Raw genomic sequence first — 10223 nt, 5'->3', positions numbered from 1 at the left:
CAACCGAAAAGAGTTTATTTCGTTATTTTGTCGAGTTTTTATGGTCCGATATTGTACTTAAATGAAGGAAAAAGTGTTCCCCATCATTACCACCGGCATAAACGACTCAAAATTCACAAAAATTACAATAAACACAATTTTCAATCGTTGAATACGGCAAATTTGAAACTGTTGTGCGCACGCGCAGATGTATCACGTGAACTGTCGTGATTTCTGTATCCTTTCAAATTTGGCGCTAATTGAAGTGACTTCTAAAATTCTCTGCGCACCACGCGTTTTATTTTTTTTTTTATTAAAAAAATGAATAAAAACACAAAAGTAGTAATAATAAAATAATTTTATTGCCCAACAGTTAAAAATATAATATGGTAGCGCTCAGCTCCGTTTGCGTGTGCGTCATCTGACATTTCTGTCACTACGTTTACATAGCAGGGGCATAGCGGTGACAAACTATCAAATATGTTTTGAGGTTACGAAGTGTTTAAATTATGAGTTGTTACAAAAAATACAGATTCACAAAACAAGAACTAATAAACACAGAATCAAAAACCTAACGAAACGCAAATCACAAAACACAATAAACGAACAGAAAATACTTGCGATTAACACCGATAACACTTTCGAAAACCATGCGATGACGTCTATTATTTACTGTCAATGTCAGTTTGACAAATTCGTGACACTTGACGGTGTTGTCGAAGTGCACATGTAAATTAATGTTCAAGGATGCCACCCTTAGATAGCCCTTAGCTGTTTAAATTTGCATTGTTTTTGATAATTTTTTATAGCTTTCTGTTGGTAATGAAAAAATGAAATTGATGACGCACACGCAAATCGAGCTGACCGCCACTATAACAGTACAATGTAAAATATTAGTATTTAAGTAAAAATAAATACACAAATAGTAGTATAAAGGCCCCTTCAGCACACAGCACTTTTTATTTTCAAGGGGACGCTTTCCAGACATAAAGGAGATGCATCACCGAACTCAAGTGCTTTTTTTCCCTATTTATTGCCTGGAATAAATATAAGACACGTTAAACCAATATATCGAAAGGAACACCCATGTTGTGCATGGGAAATTAGCTGCAACTACCAATGAATTAGCAAACCATATACAGTCCGGGACATTTCTATTTGGACATAAAAAATTTGAATTTTCTGACATTTATACGTGTATTCAGCGTCTGTGTGAACAAAAAATGTTCTCTCTCTCATTCTATGGTCCTTGAGCTTTAATAACAGGGACATTTTTTAAATTGGTAGCATTAGAAAATGACAGTAAACAGCTGACTGATGTAAACAATAACACAATAACAAAGGAAATGTTATAATTTTAATCTATATAACCAGTGGCTGCTTTAAAAGTGTGTACTAACGGGATAATAACATATTTACGCAAGTATTTTTGAAGGTAGAAACATTACTTGTCATATAACAATTACTCAGATTATATGATGAGACGGGAATGGCACAATACAGAATTGCAGTCAGTGATTGTGATGGAGAAAGCTGCTGTGAAGTACTGACAGTACTGACTATCGCTGGTTGTACGATTTGTGCAATTTGTGATATATTTTGTGTGAAAAACTGGAAAAGAAAGTGCATCACTGCATAACCTCACTTATCGCAGTTTTGCACATTTTGATGATGGGAATTGCGGTTCAAGTAATTATGAGTTATAGATGGAGAGCCCTGTTTACTTCAAAGTAAGTTCACGACATTTACAGATACTTTCTTTATGTTTTTTGTCTTTTCTGGTGTAGAGGGTTAACTTTTCTATTTTCATATAAAATTCAAACCAAACGAAATCGAAAAGCTTAATATTGTCATGTTTTTTATTAATTATTAAAAAATTTATTTAAAAAATCACAGATTGTGTTTATAATTTGCAGCTGAAGCCTTTTGGGTCCACTTTGTTCGTTATTTCCTGGCAGCCACTCTTGTTTCAAGCAGTGTGGGTGTAAAGTTAAAAATAATCCCGTAAAATTGTTAATATAACTCCTTTGCACTGGCATGGGGTATTTGAAAACTTACGTTTAACAAATACGTCACAAAGTCTCAGCCATCGTCGAAAAACATAATAAGGGCTTTATAACAAGAAGCGCTTTCTGATTTTACTGTGGACGTGTGAAAGAATAGTGTGAAATATTGCGACAAACCAACTTTTACTCTTGTTTACATTTTTGTACGTCTCTATCTGAGAGTAGTCTCTTGTAGAAAAAATATAGCCTACTAATAATGGAAATTAAAGTGTTTTTATTTCTGGGTTGCCCCCAATCCCACTTCGCCCTTGCCTGATAATCAAGACACTGATAATGAAATTGGTGTAAGTGCATCGAATACAAACGTGTTGAATAGATGAATAAAAGAGAGACAACTGCTTTTTTCAAAAAGGCCATTTCAAATTTATTCAAAAAGCACACCCCCATTGAAAAGGGTCCATTCACGATGAAGTTTGGCTTCCTGCATGACGTAGGTCTCGGACACCAATCTCACTGTAAATGGTCTAAATTGGTCTTGCATCTCTAAGACATGGACTCACTGAGAGCGACTTCTGCAGTAGGCTTGAGACCTGCCTGCCTGTCTCGCAACAATCTCTGCATTATGATCCCAAATCATTCTATAAAACGCTGTCAATTACAAGCCATGATATGAGGCATGAGGCCGTCTCAGTGTATGTCTTGTGGTGTACATTGAAACTGTTTCTTAAAGAACCCATTCACAATGAAATCTGCTTCGCTACATGCGGCGCGACAGGACTCAAAGACTAATCCTCAAAGACACAAAAAAACTGACACAGTTTATCATTTTAAGCCATTGACAGCGTTTTCGAATGTTGGTGCAAAGACTTGTCGCGAGGCATGTTTCACCCTTCCGCCAACGTCAGTCTCAGTGAAACCCTCTCAAAGTGATCTCAGCGAAAACCACTCACAATGAGATTGACCTATGAGGCCTATGTCGTGCCGCATGCAGCGAGATATGTCTCATTGTTAATGAAAATAGGGCCTTTTTTGTTGTTTAAAGTCGTTTTTTAAAACTTTTGTGGCAAATTTTACTGATGTGGCAGAGAGGGGGCATGCAATTGGAACATGACGATGACTACCCTAAAAGGCACTTCGAGGCTTTTATGGCCTTTTTAATGCAAATTTCAACTTTAAACCTGACAGTCATACCAAGGTCAAACATAACCTCAACAGTAATCCAGCAACGGTACTTCAAAGCATTTGAAAGTTTCTCCATTTGTTTTTAAGTGTTCTAGTTGGTACATTTTGCTGTACTTTACTACAATAAAGAAATATTTAAATTTTTATTATTGTTTACATTTGTAATCTGTCAAACACATCAAACAACCAAGTTCCCTAAATTTGAGCTCTTATCTAGTTTTTGTGCTCTATATAGTCTCGCGTCAACGTATGCCCTATGACGTATCTCATATAGAAATGTCCCGGACTATACATCAGATAGTTCAAAGTAATAAATTTATAAATGTTATAGTTGGAGATATAATTTTTAACAGTTGCAATAACTTTTCTGTGATATATAATGTTAACTGTGAATGTAACGCTGCGGATTGTTAATTTGATGTGACGAACTTTGGCACAATGGCAAGATTACAAATCGATTAAAACTTTCAGTCTACGTAATCTTGCGAACATGATGATTAAATAAATTAAATACTTTGAAATCTATGTGTGTGTTTGGTAGGATTTATAAGTCCGTGAAGTCCTTTTGTGTCTGACTGTACAAAACAGCAACATCGATGATATAAGTCCAAAAAGCTGAAATAAAAAATAATAAAAGTCGTAGCAAAAACCACCAACAATGTAACAGCACCTGTATGAAAGCTACCAGCAGCCCCACAATGCCCACAACATGAAGTCTCTGCACAAACCACATATGGATTTGGTGGTAACAACCAGTCATATAAAAATCATTTGCGTCTCCTGACTTGCCACAATTTTCGCCTGCTTTCCAAGGAAGGCAACACGAATCAGGAACCCAAGTCCTATTCGGCCAAGCGTTTATCATAAACCAGTCTTGATAATTATCCACACCGCAACATTTAAACTATGATAGGAGTTATTATTAAAGCAAATCAATTAATTGTTCGTAATTTACTTCCGACTGTAAGTTATCCCAAATCGTAACCAAGCTATCAGGCCCTTTGGCCGTCATATTATAATGGTTCCAGAGCCCATTTTGCAGCTCTTGCCGAAACGTGTGCCCCAATGAAATGCGAAACGCGAAAGCTAGCGATCCGACAAGAAACTCGGCTATAAACATAAATATAACCAGACTAAAATACTTAACGCAGCGTTATTACGGTTCATACAAGTCGACGATTTACTCACGGTAACTAGCATACATCTGCTTTGAAACCAAGAGCCGCAGCATGCAAGAAAAGCCAAAATAAACGTTATTGTACCGACTGCTATCGCAAGTGAGTCGGCACTAAGTAGAGCGTATTGGGGCAGCAAAGAGGCATAGCCCTCGTAAGCTATCCGCAACCAGATTCCAACTCCTAAAATTCCACAACCTGTGATCTGAAATTTGATTTTTTCTCACACTCTGTTTACAATATTGAAATCTTACCCAAAGTAGAACATTCAGCCAACAAAATAAATGCCTAACACATGTATATCCACTTCTAGACATTTTTTTCAGATCCTTTAGGCAGATCTACAGTAGTGTTCCCTTTGAAATTAAGAAAAGCAAAAATAATCTAGGAAAATAAATAACAACTCTGTGTAATTTATTTAGGTTGTCTCAGCGAGATAAAACATATTTTTTGTTGAATTAAGGATCAAAACTGTTTCATATTATCAATTTATTTATTTGAATTAATTGCAAAAATTCAGGAGATATGCAACCAATTAAACAGCACAACTACAGGTTCATTCATAATTGGTGAGAGGGTTCATTTCCGTGTTATTAGGGTCTACGAGTGATTTAAGGAAAGAAAATTACTAAAATAGACCAGGAAAAGCAATATCAAATAAACGCCCACTTGGGTCACTTATCAGAATCCCATTACAGACAAAACTCTTTTAGAACTCACCTTATTTACTTTTGAGATTAATTTTTATGAATTAGGTATGATTCTTTGAGAATCAATAGATAAGATATTGTTTAATAACATAGAGTATCCGTGAGTATCTTTTTGCGTCATCAAACACGTTATTAGAAAGTCGGTCACAAGTAAACACTACAAGGTCAGGTTCATACTACTAAGTAAGAAACGCGTACTAGGGGCTATTGAATGTGTGTGTGAACACCGTGACATATTTTAAATGTCGGTTTAATTCGTTTATATTCGTAGGTAGAAACACCTATTGCTGTATGTTTAGTTGCCGGAGTTGCAGGCTTACACACAAAGAAAGTTCAAAATTATCTCTTCACCCTGTAAAGACTTTTCCAGTGAATTTTCCCAACACTCGTATAAACCCCCCAGCTCTTTGACGTCATAAACCAGAGAGAGTAAAACAAAAAAGGAGAAAATCGTTTATACCCATTATTTTTTAATGTTTCTTTTATCATTTTATGATGCAGTAATAATATAAACATTATTTTAACACAAATTTTTGCATCATTTAAGAATAACAAACAATTTGTTGAATTAAGGCTTTTAGTAGGAGTGTTTTTTATTTTTTTGTGTGTTCCAACGTAGGTAATAAAATAAAATTGATTTGTAATCAATTAGAAGTAACAATTATCAAAATAATTGTTAATGATTGCTTTATATCGCCAGTAATTTAACACATAATGAAAAGACAATAAATAATTAACTTATGTCTTACTATAAAACGGTGGGCAAAATATTTTTAGTTAGTGTAGACCTGAATTTGCAAAACGTGCCATGAAACTGTTATTGAGATTATTCCTGATCTACTCTTGGGTCAACTTGGTGCTATTGCAAGGACTGCCAAGAGGTGACTTTATTCAATTCCCGAAATATAAAAAATAGTGTTGATTTCAGTTGCTAATTACTATTTTCCCGGAGCGACACGCCCGTGGCCATACCACCAACGTAGTTTACCAGCAAATCTAGACAATCCAGTGAAGTCATTAGCAAGAACTTACACAAAAGAAGTTATCACTTATGGAAGCCAACTCTATAAATCGCTGCTGAGTCAAGCCGACTCTCCCGCTGGTGCCCAAAGAAAAGTTCTTAAACTGCAACACGAATTTAGATTTCTCGAACACACGTCTCCTAATAATGTCCGAACTTTCTTCCATTCAAAAGTTAACGCTCTAATTCGGTTGTTTAAAAACGCAATTTACGCGCCAAGTCATGAAATTTTGCCAATTCTTGTTCGATTGGTTGTAGAGATACTAGTTTCACTCTTTCAATTAATTTCAAGAAATGTAATAACTGTGTCAGGAGCGAGACCCAACGATGAATTTAACAATGCATTGGACGGTGACAGCGGTGAATTTCTTCCGCCAAGCTTGTACCACAATAAAGCTCCAAACGAGTTCATGAGAACACGAGCTTTACATGAGGATCCTCGAAACGAAAACGACGATCTCAGCCCTCGAGTATTGAAAACACGTAATCAATCAGTGAAAAAAGACAAAGCGCAAAGGTCTTATAAAAATAAAAATCAAGAACAACATGACCTGAAACGAGGGGCTCAGCACCAAAAAGCTCTCAAAGCAATAGGGCCAGAAGTAAATGTTCGAACTTATGACATTGCAAGGTACTTGCCTATATAGCTTGGCAAAAGTAGCTTATTACCGCGTGTCCATGTACGAAAACTATTAATAAACGATCGTTAAATATCTTTTGAAGTTTTATTTACAATCTTTTTTTCAATTCCTTTATTTTTAAAAATGTTAGTGATATTTGTTGCCCGCTATTGGTATGACATTCGCGCCGAACGTAATTCTTCCCAGCTGTCCGTCTTTTTGACATTTGAATGTGTTAAAAACGTGATTCTTTTACATTTTGCCACATTTTCATTAAAATGAGTGACTTTGGGGACTCTTTTTCAAGCGGCGAACATAAAGCCGGTGATAAGGAACTGCAGGAGTTTCTCATGGTTGAAAAACAGAAGGCGCAGTTCAATGCACAAGTGACTATTTTTGCTACAATTTGCGCCTTGAAATGATACTTTTTTTCAGATACACGAATTTAACGACTTTTGTTGGGACAAGTGCGTAGAGAAGACTGGGAATAAACTGGACAGCAAAACAGAAACGTGTCTCACAAACTGCGTCGACCGGTTCATTGATGTTTCCTTGTTGATTACTAATAGATTTGCACAGTTATTACAAAAAAGTGCGGGTGTGTAATATAAAATAAATATCATAGTCATGTAGTTACTTAATAGATCGAAAATTCTCAGATTTTTTTTATTGTCTTTCCAACACTGTTTAAGGGGTTATGTTAATTTTTTGACGTTTTTAACGTGACAGGTGACAGCTGTCTCAGCTTACAAACAATTTTAATTTTTCCCAGTAATATTTCTCTTAAACATGCCAAAACAAAAACTCAGACCCAAGAAACCAATATCCTCCTTATTCTCAATGTATGTGCCCCAAATTTTGTCCTGCTTTTTAAATGTAAATTGTAGGTCAGCGGATTGTGTGGCATCCAATTTGATTTTTTACGAGAACTTGAATTATTTGCCCCCTTATATCAAGGCAATAATCTTGCGCAAATTATTAAGAGGCAAATTTGCAAAAAATGTGAATAAATTACTATCGGATTTAATTTATCCCGACCTGAACCACATAAACTTATCGTCGATATACGTGGACGATGGCACGTTAAAAGTGCTGAAAAGTTGCATTTATCTGACTGAAATAAACTTGCGAAATTGCGACAATCAAGGGTTTTCAAGCGAAAGTAAAAAAAATACGATTCAATATTTTATTAAATAAATTTTTCTCCAGGCTTGAAGATGTTATTGAAACAAACAGGCAGGTTATTAGTTCTTGATATTTCGCACTGCAAACAATTTAACGATGATGCACTGACGTGCTTATCAACCAACTGCCAAAACGTGCGAGAGCTATTAGCGGAAAATTGCAGCTTCACAGACGCTGGACTTGCAGATTTGGCCCAAAATAACAAAAAACTAGAGTGCCTTACAGCATCCAACAACAATGTAGTGTAAAGCTAGCTTTCTTACCCTAGCTGGCTTAATAAATTAACTCGTGTTTGGCACTTATTAAGAATTTTATAGATTAGTGGGGATGGTATCAGCAGAGCTGTTCAGAATAAGAACTGGCGATTTTTACGAGAATTGCGATTAGATAACTGCCCGAAAATCACAGACGATGCTTTAAAAACTGTCATAGAAAACTGCCCAAAAATAGAAATTCTGACTTTCTTCAACTGCGAGTTAGGAGGTGATTTATTTATTTTTTAGTACGAAGTCTCACTGAAGTTTTAGACGAAACATCAATATTTCAAGACATTTCAAAAACTTGCACGAGACTTAAACAATTGCATTGGACGGTAACGTGGTAATGAAACAACACAACCCTTTTAAACATTTATTTCTTATACTTGTAATTATTTGAATAACTAGATACATAAATACAAAAATGAAATCTACATCCTTTTATTTAACGCGTTTTAGACTAAATATATATGTATAAAGATAATTTACGAGACCTAAGCCTTATTATTAATGGGGATCGGTGACTGTTTAAGCTGTAAAACAATAGAGCGCATACGTGAAACATCCTTACTTCCTTGTTTTGCTTTGGGATTGAAATCGCACAGTTTTGCGATCCGTTCCCACTCTGTCCCTGGCACGATTTCATCATCTTCAGCGACAAACTGCTTTTCCGCATTCCTAAACACCAAATAATTAACAAAAATGTACAAAACACGTGTTGTAATTGCTCAATTTCAATAAATACTTACTTTGCTGCATCCCTTTGAATGCAAAAATGAATTTTCCGCAATTATTTTATTCACTTATTAGTAAAGAAATAAAGTCACCTGTTTGCAGCTTTAGTTTTCGCAATAGCTTCCTCATGGTTCTTGTACCATTCCTCTAATTCCTTTCGCGCAATTTCACGCAGTTCCAGCTTCTTTTTTTCTTCCTCCGCATCTAAACCTCCATTAATTAAAAAACTAACTCGGAAAAGAATTACCTTTTTCTTCCAAACGTTTGATTTGCTCTTCCCTCCATTTTTTTATTTTCTCGGGCTCCTCCCTCACTTCCCGATTTAAGGGCGGTGGAGATGGTGACACTACCAAGAATTCAAGAAATTATTCTATAAGTCGTGAAAAATAAACTCACCACCCCTTAATTTATCGTTTTCAGCCTTGAGATGGGCATCTGTTGAAGAAGAAAGCTACGTGAATCGTGCAATTTGAGGCGTTTTCAAAACAAAAAATTGACTCATTCCATAACAAGCACATAAAACAACGAATTGTGCTTTCGTTTTATTTGGCTTTTTGGCACTTGAGGACATGCTTTATAAATCGACATTAAGAGATGTGAAAACGATAAAAACAAGTTTTCTTGTTTCCAAAATAAAGAAATAACATGAAAAATTTGAAAAGACATGTTTCATAATTAAATAAAGCGCTTTCTTATCAAACTTTAAATAATTTTCAGTGGTCTATGATCCTTAAGTTGAGTTAGCAAGCTGAATAATGCACAGTCAAGCTCCTGGCTGGCTGTACATGATTCAGTGTTGCCACCTTCATTTCAAAATCAGAGGCCATTGTCACAAATTGTTGATTTTTAATTCCCGCGTATAAACTTCTAATTCAGTTATTGTTTCTATTCAAACATACCATCGAATTCTTCTCTTTTAATTGACGTTCCATCTTCAAAACCTTCGACCATTTCAAAACTGCTCGCAGAATTGGTTGGATCATCTATAGATAAGCGATAAACTTAAAAAACACCAAGAAACGATAAAACATGCAAAGAATTGAATGGTATCAAGCATTGAAACGAGAAATGATACGCCCCTGAAAGGATGACATGAATTAATCAGCTTACCACCGTTAACAACCGGTGCTGAAATAGCAGCTGGTTTTACTTCGTCTTCAAGACCCGCCAAATCGTCCTGCTCGCGAGCCAAAAACTCGGCTGCGGGGTCCACCTCAGGCTGATCGAATGCGTCCCCAAAATTCGACATGTTTCAATCACTTTTTCGGAAAATTTACCAAAAGTATAAAATGACAGGAGGAATGACACTAATGACAGGAAGAACAATTGCGTACACACTTTCACTGCGCATGA

At 35.8% G+C, this 10223-nt stretch overlaps 4 protein-coding genes and 1 long non-coding RNA gene across 11 annotated transcripts; 3 read left to right on the top strand and 2 right to left on the bottom strand.

The window, feature by feature from the left end:
• Nucleotides 1-319: 319 nt before the first annotated feature.
• On the bottom strand, nt 320-5226 carry Tsp5D (Tetraspanin 5D). 2 transcript variants are annotated; one of them, XR_010335553.1, is made up of 7 exons: nt 5063-5226; nt 4597-4698; nt 4356-4547; nt 4123-4308; nt 3838-4071; nt 2546-3782; nt 320-2498 (listed from the first exon to the last, which is right to left on the bottom strand). XR_010335553.1 is itself a non-coding variant. In XM_969256.4 (6 exons), the coding sequence occupies exons 2-6, from the start codon at nt 4657-4659 to the stop codon at nt 3690-3692; spliced, it is 768 nt and encodes a 255-aa protein (XP_974349.1). In that variant the 5' UTR covers nt 4660-4698; nt 5063-5226; the 3' UTR covers nt 320-3689. The 2 variants fall into 2 exon arrangements, 1 of the variants encoding a protein (XP_974349.1); XM_969256.4 differs by having other exon boundaries at nt 320-3782.
• A 67-nt stretch (nt 5227-5293) lies between these two features.
• LOC103312604 (uncharacterized) lies at nt 5294-6788 on the top strand. Its single transcript, XR_010335554.1, has 2 exons — nt 5294-5933; nt 5981-6788. It is a non-coding gene; the product is annotated as an uncharacterized LOC103312604 (long non-coding RNA).
• A 90-nt stretch (nt 6789-6878) lies between these two features.
• On the top strand, nt 6879-7351 carry Tim8. The gene is made up of 2 exons (XM_969231.4): nt 6879-7079; nt 7129-7351. Exons 1-2 carry the CDS (start codon nt 6972-6974, stop codon nt 7297-7299), a joined length of 279 nt encoding a protein of 92 aa, XP_974324.1. The 5' UTR covers nt 6879-6971; the 3' UTR covers nt 7300-7351.
• Nucleotides 7349-8569, top strand: LOC103312603 (F-box/LRR-repeat protein 20-like). Its single transcript, XM_008193639.3, has 5 exons — nt 7349-7535; nt 7581-7855; nt 7903-8117; nt 8196-8361; nt 8406-8569. The coding sequence occupies exons 1-5, from the start codon at nt 7483-7485 to the stop codon at nt 8480-8482; spliced, it is 786 nt and encodes a 261-aa protein (XP_008191861.1). The 5' UTR covers nt 7349-7482; the 3' UTR covers nt 8483-8569.
• Clc (Clathrin light chain) lies at nt 8496-10212 on the bottom strand. 6 transcript variants are annotated; one of them, XM_015979286.2, is made up of 7 exons: nt 9981-10207; nt 9770-9853; nt 9267-9305; nt 9118-9216; nt 8963-9074; nt 8885-8896; nt 8496-8813 (listed from the first exon to the last, which is right to left on the bottom strand). In XM_015979286.2, the coding sequence occupies exons 1-7, from the start codon at nt 10117-10119 to the stop codon at nt 8630-8632; spliced, it is 669 nt and encodes a 222-aa protein (XP_015834772.1). In that variant the 5' UTR covers nt 10120-10207; the 3' UTR covers nt 8496-8629. The 6 variants fall into 6 exon arrangements, with proteins under 6 accessions (XP_015834772.1, XP_015834774.1, XP_015834773.1 ...); XM_015979288.2 differs by lacking the exon at nt 9770-9853 and having other exon boundaries at nt 9981-10212; XM_015979287.2 differs by lacking the exon at nt 9267-9305 and having other exon boundaries at nt 9981-10210.
• Nucleotides 10213-10223: the final 11 nt, after the last annotated feature.

Source organism: Tribolium castaneum, chromosome 9 (genome assembly GCF_031307605.1).
Source record: "Tribolium castaneum strain GA2 chromosome 9, icTriCast1.1, whole genome shotgun sequence".
Classification (NCBI taxonomy): Eukaryota; Metazoa; Arthropoda; class Insecta; order Coleoptera; family Tenebrionidae; genus Tribolium; species Tribolium castaneum.
This window is presented reverse-complemented; position numbering and strand designations above follow the sequence as displayed.

Bases quoted from the DNA above. Each gene is read 5' to 3' on its own strand.
- Tsp5D (XM_969256.4), bottom strand. From the start codon at position 4,659: ATGTCTAGAAGTGGATATACATGTGTTAGGCATTTATTTTGTTGGCTG. The intron at 4,309-4,355 runs GTGAGTAAATCG...CGCTGCGTTAAG, and splicing joins GCAGATGTATGCTAGTTACC to TATTTTAGTCTGGTTATATT. The intron at 4,072-4,122 runs GTAAATTACGAA...CTCCTATCATAG, and splicing joins GGGATAACTTACAGTCGGAA to TTTAAATGTTGCGGTGTGGA.
- Tim8 (XM_969231.4), top strand. From the start codon at position 6,972: ATGAGTGACTTTGGGGACTCTTTTTCAAGCGGCGAACATAAAGCCGGT. The intron at 7,080-7,128 runs GTGACTATTTTT...ACTTTTTTTCAG, and splicing joins AGGCGCAGTTCAATGCACAA to ATACACGAATTTAACGACTT.
- LOC103312603 (XM_008193639.3), top strand. From the start codon at position 7,483: ATGCCAAAACAAAAACTCAGACCCAAGAAACCAATATCCTCCTTATTC. The intron at 7,536-7,580 runs GTATGTGCCCCA...TGTAAATTGTAG, and splicing joins ATATCCTCCTTATTCTCAAT to GTCAGCGGATTGTGTGGCAT. The intron at 7,856-7,902 runs GTAAAAAAAATA...ATTTTTCTCCAG, and splicing joins TCAAGGGTTTTCAAGCGAAA to GCTTGAAGATGTTATTGAAA.
- Clc (XM_015979286.2), bottom strand. From the start codon at position 10,119: ATGTCGAATTTTGGGGACGCATTCGATCAGCCTGAGGTGGACCCCGCA. The intron at 9,306-9,769 runs GTATGTTTGAAT...CTTCTTCAACAG, and splicing joins TAAAAGAGAAGAATTCGATG to ATGCCCATCTCAAGGCTGAA. The intron at 9,217-9,266 runs GTGAGTTTATTT...AATTCTTGGTAG, and splicing joins AAACGATAAATTAAGGGGTG to TGTCACCATCTCCACCGCCC.